Source organism: Corvus cornix, chromosome 10 (assembly GCF_000738735.6).
Source record: "Corvus cornix cornix isolate S_Up_H32 chromosome 10, ASM73873v5, whole genome shotgun sequence".
Lineage (NCBI taxonomy): Eukaryota > Metazoa > Chordata > Aves > Passeriformes > Corvidae > Corvus > Corvus cornix.
In genome coordinates this window covers 6,420,026-6,438,421 of record NC_046340.1, presented here as the reverse complement: position 1 = coordinate 6,438,421, position 18,396 = coordinate 6,420,026, and the positions used below count along the sequence as shown (strand labels likewise).

The 18,396-nt window shown below is 42.5% G+C and overlaps 1 protein-coding gene across 7 annotated transcripts in view; it reads left to right on the top strand.

The window, feature by feature from the left end:
* AKAP13 (A-kinase anchoring protein 13) overlaps nucleotides 1-18,396 on the top strand; it is a 202,319-nt gene that overhangs the window by 139,668 nt on the left and 44,255 nt on the right. For 4 of the 7 annotated variants that reach the window (XM_039557341.1, XM_019280882.2, XM_019280881.2 and 1 more), the window contains 4 exons: nucleotides 3,593-3,674; nucleotides 7,291-7,427; nucleotides 13,927-14,273; nucleotides 17,410-17,463. In XM_039557341.1, coding sequence (XP_039413275.1) covers nucleotides 3,593-3,674; nucleotides 7,291-7,427; nucleotides 13,927-14,273; nucleotides 17,410-17,463 — 620 coding nt within the window. The remainder of the gene's footprint in view (nucleotides 1-3,592; nucleotides 3,675-7,290; nucleotides 7,428-13,926; nucleotides 14,274-17,409; nucleotides 17,464-18,396) is intronic. The other 3 variants (XM_039557343.1, XM_039557342.1, XM_019280884.2) reach the window with 2 other exon arrangements.

Genomic DNA, 18,396 nt, shown 5'->3' with positions numbered 1-18,396 from the left:
TGCCTGGAATCAATGAGCTATAATCAGTGTGGGCAAGGAAGAAAGTGTGGGGCTTTTATCATCTTCTGTGGCCACCAGCCTGTGGTCCTGTCATTGGGCTTCTCTCAGCAAAACAAGAAACTGGGGGAAAAGGGAGGAATTTTCTCACATGTAATGCACACGTGCCTGCAAAATCCCAAGGCAAGCTCATTTCAATTTTCTCCCTACTGGTGCATTCCCCAGCTTTGGTTCAGGTGCTTTTGTAAAGGCAATTTCCTCTCCAGCTCTTACTGTCTGTATCTGTAGTCATTAGTCCTGAGTAAACACAAGCAGAATTCAGGGGTAGAGGAGGGATCCCAGTACTCAGTGTTGGGCTGTGGATAGGGGGGTTTGTGTTTTGAGTATCTATGGACCACCCAGTTTTCTGAGAGCACGCAGTAAACCTCCCTCAAATCCTGTCTGGGCTCGTTTTGGCCTAGGGAATACTTGTATATAGTAGTGGTTTCCTTTGTTTTTGTTTTGATGGTGATTATTATTTTTCCTGAATTAGGGCTACAGAGATAAATATTTAGTTTCTAATGTTTTATTTTGTACATAATCAGGTGTATCAGAAGCAGCACCTTAAGCCTCAGTGTTGCTCTCTCATTACTTTTTTAATAGAAAAAAGCAGACGTTTTCAGTACTTGGCAAAGCCACAGGGCTGAAGAGAGAGCTGGCTGGGAAATGGGAAAAATGCTCAAATCTTTTTTGAAAAAATGCCAATGTCTATAATGTATTTTCAGTGAATGACTCAATTGGTTCTATTAAAGTAAAATATGTAATGTTAATTCAGCCTAATATGGCTTATTCAACAGACAGCTTGAACCTCTTCATATTTTGTTTTCTAACTGCTAATTATTGAATGGGATGTTTAATTATTGATTTCCAGTAGTGGATATCAGTATAAATCAGGAGTAGTTCCTTTAAATTTGATGGAGATTTGTTTAAAAGTAAGAAGGGTCTGACTATTCTTGAAGAGGAAGGAGGGAGGTGCAAGTCAGTCAGAAGGAGGCAGAATTTGATTCTGTATCTGAAACGGGTCAGTCCTTCATTTGTGTGGACTTGAGCACATTTGCATTTGTCCTTCTGTGTGTGTTCAGCCTCAACCTCTAGATTTGCCTTTAATAAAATATCGGAAAGTGTGGTGCAAATTTATTCTTTGTCTGTAAAGAATAATAGCATGATACTTACTGACTTTACAGTCATAAAGTGGTATTTAATGACTTTGCAGCTCTTCTAAGAATAAAAAAAGAATAAATTCTGCAGTTAATTTTAGATGCTAAGGTTAGATACCACACAGACTTGCTGAGAACAGGGAGTGTCTTCTGTGGATAGAATCAGAACGTGACCCACTGTCCATGCAGCAGTTAAAATGTTCATCATGTAACATCCTTATTTCACTTTGGAAAGAAAAAAAACCACTGTTTTGAAGTTTTCCTTACAAAGCCTTTCTCAGACTGAAGACTGCTTCTCTTTCCCTTGCCACCTCTCATTTAATACAGAGGTACTGTATGTAAAAGGGAGAAAATGGATACACAGGTGTGTGTGGAGCAGAGGTGCAGGGAACACGGGGATCTTAGATGTGTGTACACAGATGGGTGTGATGGGGTCCTGGGTGAATATCTGTGTAGTGCAGATGTATCAGCAGAGTCAGGGAGTAAGTACTACAAAGTGTACATCATCCCTAAGAAAAATAGCCTACAAAATTCCATGGAGGTGGAAGGGATTTCCAGGTGGGATGTGCACTGACCTGGCTCTGGTAGAGCTCAGTGTCTCCTTCTCCTCTCCTGGGAGACTCCTGCTCATTTTTCCCTCTCTCAGAACTTCTCTGTTCCTTCCCTGTCTCTGTCAGCAAGAGCTGCTGGCTGGGGAAGGTCATGGCATCCTCTCCACTGGAGGATTTTGAGGGCACGTTGGGTCAGGACCTCTCAGATGCTAATTGAGCCTAACTTGGCACAGCAGGCAGGGACTAGCTGACCTGTCAGAGGCCCTCCCAACCCCATTTTGTCATCACACAAGTATGGAAGAGGACAAAACCTGAGGAAGAAAAATGTGCTGTAGCAAGTAGCTGCCAGGTCTGGAGGAGTGAAGCATTGCCTCTGTGATGTGGAGAGCGGGAGGTGAGTGGAGGTGCTGGCAGAAGCCCCTCGGGTGACAGGCAGGGGACGAAGCCAGAGTGGGGAGGAGCCAGCCAAGGACTGCAGTAACACATTCCATGATCTCAGTGAGAGAGGAAACAAGGACGTGGGTCATTAGTCAAAGCAGCACGTCAGGTCAAGGGTAGGAGAGGCTTGGGTTTAATTTATTTTTAAAAAATAAATAATAAGGCAAACCCCCAGTGCATTTCTTAACATAGGAGAAAGGAGAACAATGAGGGGATGAGAATCCAGCAAGGACTGCAAAAATAGAGTAGGATCATGGAGGAGATTTGAACATGGGTCAGAAGCAAAAAGTGAATAGTAAAAATTCGCTATTTGAAGGAGAGGAAAGGAAATTATTTCAGAAAATAAAAGGAAGGCCAGAGAGAGAGGATAGGAGAAATACTTTACATATAAAATCAGACAAAGTCATCCACTGCAGTAGCTTTCTTTTAGCTACAACTTAACATGTGATATCTTGTATGTTGAGGCATGTCAGGAGGGGAAATAACTTCTGGGTTTTGTGGTGTGGAACAGGTGAGATTTGCATGCATTTGGCAGTAACTAAAGGCATTTGGCTCAAAGAAATGGCAGAGAGAGTAAAGGGGCTTCCAGCGTCTGCCTGCTGCTGACAGAAGTGATGGGAAGTGAATGTTGGATGAGCCAAGGGTTGTGCATAGTCCAGCAGACTTCAGAGTCAAAATGTTGGACAACACAACCCGAGTGAGGAAGATGAAAGCACAGGCAGAAGGAGGAGGAGTCTGAGAACAGATCAGTCATCCTTGCTGAAAGACTTCGAGTCATGGAAAGGGTGAAGGACAGGGTGAGGTGATAAGGGCTGATGTTGAAATAAACCATGTGATGTGTCTTAGTGTTAAAATGGGCGTTTCTGTCATCATCATTTCAGTTAATGCAAGCCCAAAGTGCTTCCGGTTCTCACCATGACCTGGGCACTTCTCAAGCCCTCGATTCCACATCATCAGAACACTTTGCTGCCTCTGAGCTAATTATCTGTACAGCAATATGGGTGGTAAGAAATTTCTATTCTGTAGGTAGTGAACTGAGGCATAAAGCAAAAGAGTATTTTCCTGCAGTCCCGCTACAAGTGGAGGTGGGACTTGAAGCCAAGGTTATCCAGTCCTCAATTAGTCGCTTAAACACTGACTCATCCTCCCTCTGATATCCTTCCTTGAGTGGGAGCCACCTTCAAATCAAACTTTCCACGGAGAAATAAAGGTTTTTGCCATATATTAATGGTTTGTTTAGTGATGCAAAAGAAAAAAAATCATATGTAACTTTTGACATTTTTATTATTGGGAAAAAATTAAGCCATAACTCTGTATCTGCTGGTTGATGCAGAGGGACATCGGAGAAGAGACTAGCAGGGGTGCTGGTGAGAGTGGCCTCTCTTTGATGTGCTGTGATGTGTTTTCCAGATAAACCGTGAGAGCTGGTGTCCGCTGGAGCCGTGTCCCGACCCCTCCCTGCTGGAGCACAAGCGCACGCGGGAGTCTCCAGGTGAGCCTTGTGCTGAGGGCAGCTCCAGACCAGCAGCCATCCTCCTCACTTTTTCTATCCTTCCTTTTCTCCCTATTTTTGACATCCTGGCCTGGATGGGGAAAACACATAAATTAAAGAAACCGTGTAATGACTGTGCTGTGAGTCATTGTTAGCACATGGCTGCAGCACTTGACTAGCAGGGAGCTGTGTGGTGTGTCAGTGTCTCAAATAACTCTGCATTTGAAGTGCTTCAGTATTTTGATTTCCCCCTCCCCTTTTTTTAATCTAAATAGACTTAAAAGGCGGGGGCGGGGGGTAGTCTTCTAGCTAAATGGATATGATAAAAGAAAAAAAGCCAGAAATTTGAACTCCTAAATCCATATTTAGACCCAAATCAGTGGCTTGGGATTTCCCCCCCCCCCAAAGTTGCCATGATTGCAGGCTTCAGGAAGCAGGAAGGCTGTTCAGAGCCATCGTTCCCACACCCTGCCCACCGGCCGTGCCAAGCTCCCAGCCCTGTGTGCTGGCTGGTGCTTTCTGGCTCTTCCACTGGGATAGAAAATCCAGTCTGGGCAAGCTTCAGAGAAGGGTTGGTGTCCAAGATAAGAAAAAAAGCATTTCCTTTTACTGGATTATGCATGTTCGAAACAAATAGAGTAATTTATCAGGGCCCTGAATAGGGACTTTGCTTAGGCTGCTCATGGAGAGGAGGCTACTTGCCCTGCTGTCCTTATGAGCAGTGGTCTCACCCAAATCTCCTTCAATTTATGTGAGACTTCACAAAGAAAATGACTGAGCATCAGTGTGAAATTTAAACTCTTTCAGAGTGTAGGTGAAGAAGGGATAGTGTGAATTAGTGACCTGACGGGTTTATCCTAAACAGAAGTTCTAGCTCACATCAAAGTTAAATAAGTGCTTTTTTATTAAAAAAAATAATAAAAATTGCTCTGTTTAGAAGAGTTGTGATCAGTAAATAACTGTTTCCAGTGTGTTTTTACAGGAGAACCTGTGGTTTTGCCATGTCTCTTGCTTACTAATTTTATCTGTGAAACCCTTGCCTTTTATGCTTCAGGCAAGAGCTACTGCAACCCATTTGTCTGCAAAATTACGTGCACTCATTTGACTTGCCAGATCTATAATCACATATTCTTATGGATCACTCTCAGTTGCACACCTATTAATTATCTAATGCAATATTACACTATAGGAATATAATATCAATTACATAATTAGGTAGCTATATATACAAATTTATATTAATAATTATAGTAATACTTGTCTTTAACACATGCATAAAGAGACAGGTTTTTAAGTAAATGTGCTCTCCAGATGGACTGAAGCAGCAGAAGGATCTCAGGTTATGCAGGTTCTGGCTTTCTAAAAATACTATTGTTACTGCACAGGCATCCTCCTGCTGCTCTGTGGTGCTGGGCAGTGTAGAGAGGGCAAGAAAAATCTGGCAGCACCTAACAGCAGTAAAACCACTGGCTGTTATAATGTGGCTAACTTAAAAAATACACTACTTGATAAGGAATTAGGCCTTTTTCATCTGCTGAAATGGCTTGTAAGGACAGAGACCTCAGATTTTAGAAGGTAGCCTTTTGAAATTAAGTGCCCAGAGGAGTGTAGCAGATACGTGGTTATCAGCATGGAATTGGAGGCCTCAGCCCTGGCGTGGAGGACACCAGAGTCTGGAAAATGTACAGAAGAGATTGCTTGGAAATGTTCTTCCTAGGGCTTTTTTCTCTGTATTTTTTTTTGCCTTTACATTGTGCACAGAGCTGTTGCCGGGGTGTGAGAGACAGAGCCTGGCTTTGTGCGATGTCTGCGCAGTTCAAAACAAACCCGGCAAACTGAGAAAAGGGGAGGGAGAAAATGGGGAAAATATGCATGCCTCCCGCCAAAGATAAAGGAAGAGTGTAGGGAAGAGAAGGTTTGGGAATGAGTTTCTCAGGACAAATGAGCTGAGGTGTCTGGGGGGTTCCCCATCACCCTGCTCCTTATCCTTCTTCCCCGCCACTTCATCTCCTCTGCCCCTGGGAGGCTCCTGCCGAGGAGGCTTCGCTGACTCTCGTGCTTTATCCTCAGGGTGAGGTATCCATCCCTCAGCACATCTGGGCTGTCCCCACTGATTTTCCAGTGGAACGTGGCTGGAGCCCCTTTGTTTTTCAGTCTGGGCTGTGGACATGCTGTGCTGGCTGCCAGCTGGATGAACGGCACCTGGCCCGCATCCTCACAGCCTCTCCGTCTCTTCTTTCCCTTTATTCCCCCCCTTCTTCTCTCCCCTCCCGTCTCCCCCTTGGTGATGGAAAAGCAGTTCAGATTTTCCAGGTTTACCGAAAGGGGAACAGGAGCAGCTGCAGCATCCAATAAGTGCTTTTCCAATTCTGCACAGCGTGGAAATTCCTCTATGGGGTAATGGGGTTTCTGACTGGCTTCAACTCCCCCTGCCCTAAATGGGGACAACCCCACCACTTTCAAAGTAATGTTATTTTCTCCAGAAGTGGAGTCACTCCCATCAGTTGGGATGTGACTGCGGTGTTCCATAGCTGCTGTCAGGCACAGATTAAGGATGGGGAGGGCAAAGAGGTGACCTTAAGCTACCCAAACCTGTTGTCCTTGCAGTGATTTTTAAGCTTGATGTCACCAAGGCTGGAGTTAGTGAGGTGTAATTTAAGAGTGAACCAGTATTTTATTGCCTTGGCTCCTCTCCAGACAGCTGAGCACATTTTGGATCTGTTTAGTTAGAACAGGTTGGAAAATAGCACCTTTCTTTTTTTTTTTTTTTTAAATACTAATAATTAGAAAACATTTCAAACTGGGAAAAACGAGTGTTCAATTATTGCCAAAATTATCATTAACACTTTTGACTGAAGGATGAACAAATAAAATACGTGCAGGCATTTCTCAGGCAAATACTTGTCTGTTAAAGGTTTTGGAAAGAGAGGGCTTTTGCAGGGGCTGCAGTCTAGTTTTGTGCTTTTGATTAACCCAGTACAAACAGCTGGAAGCATTTGAGAAGAAAAGAGATGCAACGTGCTTATGTTTCAATGTCAGGAGTTATGAAAGCTGAATGTTTTTTAAAAATCACCTTATTTTTGAATCTTAAGAAAAGCTTGTCGTAGAATTCACACGACTGCTTTTTCAGTAAGAAGTGTAGAAGAAGAAATTAAATAATTGTCCAAATACGCACTAAAAGCACCTTGGCATTTAGAGGGAATCGATTCTTTGAGGAAGAAAGCTAATATTGACAAGTTACATTTTTACATTTATTGAATATTAATCTAATGTTGCAGTTGTTGCAATAGATAGGAAGCATCCCATTATGCAGTGTATGTGATACCTCATATGTAATATATTTATCAGCACCTCAAACTACACGTGTTTACAGCTGTTTCATGCAGAATTTCAGTTTGCACCATGTACTTCAGTGATGCACTTTAAAAGGAGTTTTAAACTCTGGAATAAATTACTTGAGAATTCGCAGGCAGTTTTTGGAGGTGAACAGATTTATAAAGCTTTATTTCTAAAGCCGTGTGTTTTAAATCCTGGAATTCACTGAGAGAATGAGAGCTGGATGTGTGGATGCTACAGAAAGCCTCAGGTTGTGACTCTTTGTGCTTTGCTCCTGCAGAGTGTGAGAACTTCTTGGATGATGGGCTGAGTGGCATCTGTGCCTCATCACAGGGTGGTCTTAAAAGAGAGTCTGGGAGTGAGTCCGACCTCTTCCCTTTGTCTGGTGATGGGATGGAGGACCTTGTCTTTGGGAAGGTAAGAAAGCCTGGTTGGGATATGGTTAAAAAAGCCCCTGATAAACCCATATGCAGACGTAGATCATCTTGGTCTCACTGATGAGTTGGAAACATGGAAGCGATTTTCTTGGAACGGAATAGATGGGAAGGATCCGGTCTCCTCCTTGGATGCAGCAACATGAGGGATGTATTTACTTGCAGCAGAATTCCAAAAGCTGTGCAGTCCCCTATGGTAAAAACATGAAAGTAATTTTGTCTGTCCAAAAGTAAATCAGGCACCAGAGGAACAGTTGAAAAGGTGGATTTTCTTGCAAGGTCATTAGGGATTGCGCAGACGATACAAAATCCATCTTTAACTCGTGTAACAAAGGGCTTTTCTCCAGCAAACTGTGACCTCTGCGCCGACACCTTCAGATTTATGTACTGTAATTCTCAGAGGAACCAGTGTTTTTCTGTAAATTCAGTGTCATAGGAAGGAAGCACTCACTCTGAATACTTCAGGCCAATTCCAGGGAATAGTTTTGTTGCCTAGGCGACATAGCTCTAATGCCTGTTTGTGTGCAAGTAGAATGAAAGTGTTTTCAAATTTGCTTAAAATCAACAACAGAAGTCATTGCTAACCTTAGTCATCCCTGTGCCCTTTGTGTTGCTGAGGAGGAGGAGGAGTGGGAGAGACCTGAGAGACAGAGTTGGCCTCCCTTTGGCATCAGTCTTTTGCATCTACGTCAGAGCAGCCTGAATTTATTCCAGGGGGTCATTAGGTTTTTGCTCTTGAAGAATCGTCTTGCTGGTAATTTGTATTCTTCTTGGCATAAGCAGATGGTGAAAAAGCATCCAGAAAGAATGTAGTGATGTAGAATCAAAAGGGATGTGACCCTTCTTTAGAGCAGCCATCACTTTGGTATCCATGAAATCACATTTGGTTCAGCTGCAGCTCACAGATTTGAGCAGGCACAGCTTCTACTCTGAAAACCTTAACTCTTGGAGTAGCTTTCACACTGGCTTTCTGAGAAATGTATCAAATGACGCAGAATTCTGTTTGCTGAAATCAAATCAGATGGGGGGGAATATTTTCCAGCAGGATGGGAAACACCAAAGCCCAGGCTAAGTGATCTCATGTGCTATAAATGAACAGTAAAGTCATCCTTAATGCATGTGGTAGGGCACAGAGCTCACCAGCCTCACCCTTTCCCATCGTGCTGTCAAAAGGATCTGGGATCCTGGGTTGTCAGAGTACAAGGCTGTTTGGCAGAGCAGACTGTCTTCAGTTTCCTTGTGTAGAGTGACACGGATTGCGACAGCCAGCTGCTGTTTGATTTAATGCTTGTATGGGAAGATGTGGAAGAACAGTGCAGTGGGAATGCAGCAAATTTTAAATTATACAGAATTTTAGCTTTTACCGTTTCTTATCTGGAAAGTTTCCCTCTTCAAATATGAGAAAGAAAGATGAATAGGTAGTGCAGTGTAGCAGGGATGCCATAGGGAAGGGAGGAGGTGATGGGGAAAGCAGATCTTCAGTTGCCTGTGGAGAGAGGGCAGAGGCAGGAATTTTTTTCTTTGTAGAAAGGGAATTTCTTGATTTAGTAGCCTTTGCATTGTTCTCATTATGGAGTGGGTTGCAGACTTTGTCTACAAATGGCTTCAAAAGGTTCCTGAGTTGAGTTTAAGAAGTTATTCAAAGCTAATCTCAGCCTCAGTTGCTTTATTGGTCTTTGTTTTCCTGACCAATTTGATTCCATGTCTCCTCTCTCAGGATTTATCTGAGTATTTTTTCTGCAGTTAAAGTTATTTCTAAAGGACCAGAAACACTAGTTTAGTGTTGTGAGCTTGTTCCTAAATTAAATCTTTTTTGATTTTAGGGTATTGAGTCAGGGTGGTAGAAGTGCAAATTATAGATATTTTTAATGACCACCAGAATAAGTCTAGGCTGTAATCTTTTTTCTGAAAAATATTTTAAAATGCCTGTCTTGGCTATAGTTGATTATTTATAAACCTATGAAGTAGTACAGTTTCCATATCAAATCGGGAAGAGACAGAATACGTTTATGAACAAAAAGAGGATCTCAAACCTTTCAATGTCACGGTGATTATTGTTATTATTAGTTCCTTTCTTGTTTCCCCTTTCTGTGGAGCAAGAGTTGAACGTTGGTCTACTGAAGTTGCTTTTGTGGGGTTTTTTTAATTGTAGAAATAACTCCTTCTTTGTTAACTGCTTAATACTTTAAAATCAATGTAGAAGAACAAGTCGCTGTCTGTCCAGGGTCCTTGGGCTGCTTCCTTAGACATCACTTGAAATTCATAGATTGAAAGCCCTAGTTCTGTCCCAGGACCACGAAGAACTGGGGTCTGTGGGGTCACAAAATCTGCAGGTGCCTTACTCTGTCCCTGGTGTTTGGTGCGTGCTCCTCTCCCATCTCCTTCCCATCTCCTGTGCTTGTCTCATTTCTCTCTCTCTGAAGGACGTGTGCTGAGCTGTGGAACATGAGCTGCTGGGTTCAGGGAGCTTTAGCACTAAAACCTGCCCTTTTTTCCAGACTTTAGAAAAGGCTGTCACTGAGATGCAGAAGTTGCTTCCAAGTCTATGGCTTGGAAATGCAAACAAAATGTTTTGAGGTTTTTTTGGCTTTTTTTTTGTTGGTTTGGTTTTTTTTGTTGTTTTTTTTTTTTTGTGCATCAGCACTTCATTCCCATGTCCTCATCATCCTGCTTTTCCCTCTCTGTCCCAGACAGCCATCTGGGCAGGCTTTGCAGCATCCTCCTCCTTGAATGATTAATGCTGCATAAGGTCATTTCTCACAATCATCTGGCAACATCCTGGGGTGGAGCCCATACGCTTTGCTCATCTTAACTTCTAACCAGCCACCGAAGTCCAGCCTTGCTGGGAAGCTTTTTAATGTGCCTCTTGGGAAATGATTCAGATGGAGGGAGTCAGGAACCCAGAGATCATTGCCAAAGGAAGGGGTTGCAATGCAGTGTCTTGAGTTTTGTTTAATTTCTGCCTTTGTTTTGGTCTGCTCAAAGAAAATACAAAAATACATAAATGTTTTGCATTTATTTTTGCAGAGTTGTTGTATGTCTTAAAAAAAAAAAAATCAAACAAAAAAACCCCGACAGCTGTGCAAAAAAAACAAACCCAAAGGAATAAAAATTTTAAGGGAAAGGCTTTCACCTCCACTCCTAATTATAAAATTTATGATAAATAATTAATAGAAGGCCACTATTGAGGTTAATTTTAGGGAACCTGGAGCCATAGGCAAATCCAAACAAAAAATTACTCTGCTGGATTATATATCAAGCCAACTAAAGGTGTTGACTCCTTTAGTGGAATGGTATTCCAAATAAACTTCAGGGTTTCAAGGTTTAATTTTTTTCATCTTCTTTTTAAAAATACTCTTAACACCTTTAATGTCTTCGAAGGTCAAGGGACAGAGAAAGTTTGTGTCTCAGCACTTTGCATGTTGTCATCATAGAAATGATTGAAAGAACATTTTAATTCCCCTTATCAAGACCTCCTACAGTGGAGGGATTTAGTTGAATAAGTTGTCTTATACCCCCACCATCCCAGTGATTTCTGTTATCCCTATTCATGAAGAATTACATGTGTCCTTTCTCAGAATACTCACTTTTACACTTTCTCTTATTTTTTCTTACAAGCTTCTCAGCAAATACTGAGGGCAAAGAAAATGCTCATTACCAAATGTCTGTAACGGCTCTTTTTGGCCATGAGGTTTATGGTCACAGTTAAAGCCTGTATTCACTGAGATGCAATCCAGCAAGCCCAACTTGAAGAAAATTAGTTTTCTTTAATATTTCTTTTTTCCTGTAAGAAAAGAACACATTCTGTTCTGCAAACGTGGTGTTTCCTTACTTAAATAGGATTAAAGAGCAATGCATATTTACTTGGCCAGGTAGTTAAGTTTTGGCAGTGGTGGCTACAGTATCAGTGTTTTTGATTTGTCAGCCACACTTGGCATTTTTCAGACAGAGTCCTCTTCCATATTAACGGTTTTCTTTTAGTTCAAAAAAAAAAAGAAAAATCATTGCAATGACGGCAGAATATTTTTAGAAGAATAAGCATGGGCCACAAGTTCAAGGGAATTGTTTATTGTGTTCTGTTGTCAGTCGAATGCTCAAGGTAAAAGTTAAAGCAGACCAAATGTATTTCCCTTTTTTCAAACGTCTCCTTGAACTGCATTTTGCGATAAAAGCCATAAATCTCCCTTGTTAGGGAAGTGGGTTTTGTTCTGCCTTTCGAACTGCAGCAGTATTCTCATCTGGGAAATAAAAATTCCTCTTCTTACTCTAATTCCTCCCTATATAATTTGGTGTTCTGAACTATTGTTTCTGGATTTGCATCCAGACTGAAAGTTTCCAAACTGTCCCATACTTGGCACAGCTGAAGGGGGGGAAGTCAGTCCTCTCCTCTCCTCTCCTGCTCTGCTGCCCCAATCACAGAATCACAGAATGGTTTGGGTTGGAAGGGGTCTTAAAGCTCATCTCGTTCCAAACCCCTGCCATGGGCAGGGACACCTTCCCACTAGACCAGGTTGCTCCAAAGCCCCATCCAGCCTGATTTAATGTCTGACAGAATTTTCCTGTCCTGTTTCCTCCACTGTAGGAGTATTATCCACATAATGACTACTTGATTTGTCTGTGTTTAAGCAATTCAGTAAGCTCTCATCATGACTCACACAAATATCAGATTATCTTGAATAATGCTGATCATCAAAAAACTTTACAGGGCTTCCATTTCAGTTCTCTTTTCTTTAAACCTCAACTTCCTATTCAAATGTATCAAATCCAATAGTTGACTAGTTTACAGAACACATTTTCCAAAATTCACCATTAATATTTGAAATACCTTAATGTGACGTGAATGTTTTTGGAGGAATGTATTTTTAGTGTGTTTTTTACTACTTTGTGTTTAAAAGGTTCTTGTACTTTGGTGTTGTGCTGTGGATGCTGTCTTTTTTTTCCCTTTGATGGATGTGAGAAGGGAAGTGGTGTGACAGCATTTAGTTAAATCATCTTAGGAACATTATTGTGTACCTGTTGAACTGAACTAAGAATAAAAAATAGCTAAGCTTGAAACAGGGCTTTTCTCTGGATCGGGAAATATTTGATTAGAAGATTTTTTAATATCTCAGTTCCTTTTTTTCAGTTAAAGAAAAAGCTTATTGCTTATAGTGTGTGCCCATCAAATAAAGCACAGAAAACCAGAATTCTCTGGACTGTTTAACACTGCTCCCGCTCATCCTTCCCTCCATGGGGTCTGACGCCCATCTTTCCATTCCAAGAACAGGATTTTGTAGCCAGTTGTCTTCTGCCAAATGCTTGCTGACAGCCTGCAGTCCCTCGAGCACTCAATTCCTGCCCAGCCCCCTGAGCCCACTGTGTGAGGACAATTAACCTCTGGGGCTTTGCTGAATGGTCTGTTGTGTATGGCCTGACAGAGCACTCTGCCTGGTATTAATTTAAATGATACAGCACAGGGCTCTGCAGGAGGATAAATTGAAACTTCCCATGTCAGTCCCTCGGGGCAAACACCGTTTCAGACTGGAGGTGATGTCAGAGAGATGCTTGTGTTTTTTATGGTGGCCACAGAGAACATGGAATATGCACGGGCTCTTCTGGGGTTGTATGGTCAGCATGTGGCCTTTGGCCAGAGAGAACCAGCTTGGCTTCTACATACTGCTTTTGGAACAAACTAAACCCAAAAATTACAGTATGACTCAAAATCTGTAATACAGAGCAGCTGATCCTGTAGAACAATATTTTTCGATGACAGTTGGATTTGAAAGATGCTGCAAACCCTGGTATTAACTTTCTGCTTAATGGAAAGTAGTGGGGGATGGGGAATTAAGCTTTTATTTTTTTCTGTCTGTTTTGTGCTACTGAGTAATTCTCCCTTTTGTGTTGCATGATGCAGTGGAACAGTGCATTGCCCTTGAGCTCTACAAGCCCATCCCAGTCCCACAGGAGAGGCTGGAGTTTATCATCAGGAGTTGTGATAACCCTCTTCCCCATTACTTGCTCTCAGTAAACCTTTGGCAGTTTTATGGCACCTTGATTGATAACAGGTTTAGCCAGAAATGGTGAGAGGAACGGGGTTTGCTGTGCAGGATGAAATATAGAACTGGGGAGAGGAAGGCAGGCAGAGAACCTGAACTGTGAGCCCAGGTAATGGCAGCCAGGGACTTGTGGGGTGGAAGAAATTACCTTGCACAGAGCAAAAAGTCTCAGTTCTATGATGGTTAATTTGCCTTATGCCATCGACTAAGAAATCTCTCAGCTCATGTGAAATGCAAAATATTTGCATTTATTTAAAATGTTAAATGTATTCACTTCAATGGAAGTGTTCAGGTCCAGGTTGGATGGGACTTGGAGCAACCTGATCTAGTGAAGAATGTCCCTGCCCATTGCAAGGGTGTTGGACTAGCTGATCTTTAGAGGTCCCTTCCAACCCAAACCACTCTATGATTCTACTTTAACTTATTTATAATTTCCCTTACCCACAGCAGCCCGAAGAGGAGCAGTCTGCATGCGATGTCACCAGCTCCAGCTCCTCTGCTGATGACACCATGTCCCTGGAGAGGAACTCATCCCTGGGCAGCGACACGTCCCTTCCCTTCCCACCCACGGGGAGCTTTGCCCAGCCCAAGGACAGGCACAGCCTGGATGGCAGCTGCACCAACATGGTGTCCTCAGAGGGAGGAGAGAAGGAAGAGGAGCTGGACAGCATCACGGACGTGCCCACTCCTTCCTCCGTCTTACGCAACTCCATGCGGCCGCTGTCCCCTTTCCGTCGGCACAGCTGGGGGCCGGGGAAGAATGCCACCAACGAGGCAGAAATCAATCAGAGGAGGTGAGTGAAGAGCTGCTGTGATTTACTCTGCACCCACTCATGCATATTTATCTGAGCTTTAAACCTGGCATGATAGAATTGAAGAGTGAGGACGTTGCTTTTGATTATTTCTTTTTCACTTGAAGGGGTTAAAACAATCTCCTAATGTGTGTTTGTTTGGTTTTTCTTAAATTAACTTTCAGGATTAAAGTACTTAATAGCTACAGTATGCTTGAGCTTTCCAGAGTAAATGGAATTACCTCGAGACAGGTCTTCCATTAGAACTGTCACCACCCCCTTCTGTACAAAGGAATTACTGGAGTGTTAAATCTCACTGACCACAAAATAAACATGACCATTATTGCTCTGATTGTATGAAGAGATAACGCAGGCACCGGGATTTAAAAAAATTTGTGGAAGCTCTTCATAATGGTGAGATGGGTCCTGCCTGTTTCACAGAACTGCTTCCACCTTGGTCTTTCATAGACAGTAAGTTCCATCACAGATGTCCCTGGTGTTGTTCAGGAAGATTCAAAGGGGAAGTTTTCCCATCTGTTCTTTCAGAAGGTACAAGAGAGAGAGGTGTACGAGCCGTGTGAGTGTGTCCATGCTGGTGCCAAGTGATTGTGGGAAGAAAAGTTGCTCATTCCCCTGTTTCAGTGGGGAAGAAGGTGGAATAAAGGAAGATGCACACCAAGAAGTAGTAATTGGTGTGAGGTTCCCTGCCATGCCCTGCACCGTTCAGCATTTGGGCTGTGGGATGCTTGGGGTCAAACCTTGCGTGTTCTGAGCCCAGTGGAGGTTTGGCCAGTGTTTTTAACACGCTTTGATGCTCTCAGAGCAGGAATGGCCAGTTGCTTTAGCAGGGTCAGGGTGCCATATCCTCCCTGCAGCTCACAGAAGCTGCAGGCCCAGGTGTGCAGGGCAGTGCCACTCTCTGGGCTGCCTGGTGTGTCCTCATGGCAAACATTGTGCTGTTAACAGAAACAGAGCCATTCCATGTGGGGTTGGATGGCATTAAATTAAAATTGGCCGCTCACAATGGGTTCCTGAAAATGCTTACTGACCCCTTTGGATAATCCAGGGAGAGGCAGCAGCCTCCCATCAGGAATGTGTGAATCCTTTACACACAGCAGCTGTGGGTACCACTAAAGAAATGTTGTAGACCCTTCAGGTTTTAAAATCAATGTTGAAAACCATTCAGGATCCTCTAAGTAACATACAGTGAAAGATTTTTATTATTGTTGTTGTTGTTGTTTAACACTGTCACCTTTTTTGGGCTTCGTTCCTGGTCCTCACGTAATTTTTAAATAAGTAATGCTCATCAGTTTTTAAAAGCAACAAAAGGGTCAGCATACCTGCAAAGTTATGACAAAATGAGTCCATAAACTCATTTGGGGAGATTTATTTTTAAGTGTAGGACCTGATGCATAAGGATTTCTGAGGGTAATCAACTGCCTAGCTGGCAATCACTGTTAACACTGAACAAATGGGGTTAAATTCTCCTGCATCACACTTTGGAGGCTGTTTCTGGATGGGAAAATACATTCATTGTAAGTGTAAGAAAATCTAATTTAAAGGAACTTAAAAGTAATTGTTGTAAACTTTAAGGTAATTGTTCTCCTATGTTCTCGTATATAGGGCTGCAGCTACATACGGATAGCTGTCACAGTAGGTTAATTAAAAAAGAAAAGCTGGGTGGGTCTGTGGTGCTGATAGGTTCATGTTTGTTTTTATGCTTCTGTTAGAAAGGAATTTGGATTATTTGCTGTGTTGTTTTGTTGTTTTCTTTGTTCTTTTCATAGCTGTTGTGATGTTGAGGCTCTCGTTGCTTAGTGAGCAACAACAAATACTGAGGAAGTGAAGTGCAAATAAGTGACTTTCACACAAATCAGTTAAATTCAGAGTGTTTGCTTATTGCTTTATTTCACATGCAGTAGATGCTTTTCCATTTGAAGGGGAAAAGCCCTTACTGCAGCTTGACTTTTGCAAACCTTTGAAGTGGAGTAACACAGAGCACAAGCCTTGGCTGAGGTTTGTCCTGCTGATGGGCTGGATCTGTGCTGCTCCCACCACCTGCCACCCTTTGTGCTCCCCCCCCTTCTCTGGGCACTGTGGCACTTCTCTGCTCTGTAGGTGAGCAGGTTGAACTCACTAAATGAGGAGAAAAATAACCAAATAAAGGGTAATTGCCACCAAAACCAGGCCAAGGATCAGAACTGGGCTGTGCAAGCAGGAAGAGGAATGAGGGGACAGAGCACACCATCAGCTGAGCTCTGAGAGGTGCTTCCTGCCCCAGCAAACACTTGGAGCCTGGTCCAGCCCCCATCCACACCAAAAATAGTCTCTACCCTGATGACACAGATAGCTAAGTCAAGCTTAGATAGAGGTGCTGATACAGGAACCAAAAAGCCTACAGAAAAAAAAAATCAGCCTTTTGTAAAATTTTATCTTTTCCACTGTTACATGTTTTCTGTTTGTAAGAGGGATGAATGTAAGAGTTAGTTCACCAAAAAGATCAGGAAAAAAATGTAATAATCTTAAATGAAATGTGAAAAGATGCTCAGTTCCCCTTCACTTTCCCTCTTTCCTCAAATGCATTTCACAGATAATCCTCATGTCTACATTTTGCTATTAAAAATACAAAGAAAACCAACAAGGCTGCCACAAAAGGATGTTCATCCTTCAGTTAATTCCTGACATTCGTAGCAGATTTGAAATGCCTGTCTTTCAACAATGCTGCAGTGTGTGTTTAATGTCCGGGCTGGGGAAAGAAACACCCTTGTGTTTCACTGATGGATTAAGCACTGCAAAACTGGAGCTGGTGTTAATCACTATTGCTAACAGCTTCTGTCAAAGAGTCTGGCCTTATCTAAACTTTAAACTGACCTGGCTTTGGCAGCAGCAAAGTTGCAGCATGGTCAATACCTGTGCAGCCTTGTTTCTGTATGAAATAAAACCAACCAAACCCCAGATTTATTTGTAAAAGAGAGGAGGAACACAGAGACTCATTACTTCCTTTCATGTTTCATTTTGTGTTTTCCCTGTATGTCCATTCCCTCTGTCTGTGTGTTGGGGATATTAATCCTTTAGCTGCCATTTGTTATTCTTTTTGTTTCATTCAAGCTGCTGACCATTCTCCATGATTCATTTTCAGTTCAATGCGAATTCTGGGGGATGGTATAAAGAAGCCTCCCATTCATAGGAGAAGGTACAAAGCCAACTAATGTGACTAACTGTTTTGTGTTTGAATGTCTACTAACTCCATACTGTCATGTTAGTAAACCTGTCGTACCTCTGGAAGTGTTGGCATTAGAGCTGTGCATCCCACCTGGCTGCTTTCCCTCTCCAGTGTTACCCAGGGCAGGTTTTGTGCCCCACAGAGCACATGCCTGAGCTGTTTTCTCCAGGATGTTATGTTAATAATGAAGAGAAATCTCAGATATGATTTTGTTGGCCTTTGCCACGTGTAAGATTTGGAGTTGTGTTAAAACAGTTATTTACCTGGGAGCATGTGTGTGATTTGAAGCACATCAGGGACTCCTGGCAGGACTTGCAGGATGGGCAGCTGGGGAGGGGATGGGTCAGACACGATCTCAGAGTTGGAGAACACCCTTCAGATCTGCAGCTGGTTGAATTAAATGGCTTTAATGTTGATAGTTTTTATAACCATCTTCCTAAAAAAATAGAAAATAAGGTGTGCTTTTCTCTTTAGTTCCATGTGTTTTTCCTCTCTGTAACAAACTTTCAGTTTCTCATCCATCCCACAGATCCGCAGTTCCACTCATGTAACCTTTGCATTGGCTATTAGTATATGAAAGAGGATACTTAATTTTTGGCACAGCAGATGTGGACTGTCCACACTTAGACATTTTAGGCTGAAGAAAAGAGAGAAGTTTAACCTCTGCCCTTCAGTGGTTCAGCCTTGTCTCACTCCCATAGCCTAGTGCCTCCCCTCCTCTGCCAGGTTAGCTCAGGATTTCACTTCACTTGAAACAGGGATGGGGTGATGTGGGTGTAAACAAATTACCACATTCCCACGTGTGAAAAGAATGTTACCATGATGTTATGACCAAAAAAATCACCATGGCTCACCATGCATCAGCATGAATGAACCCTAGCAGCACTGTAGAGTTCAAGAGAG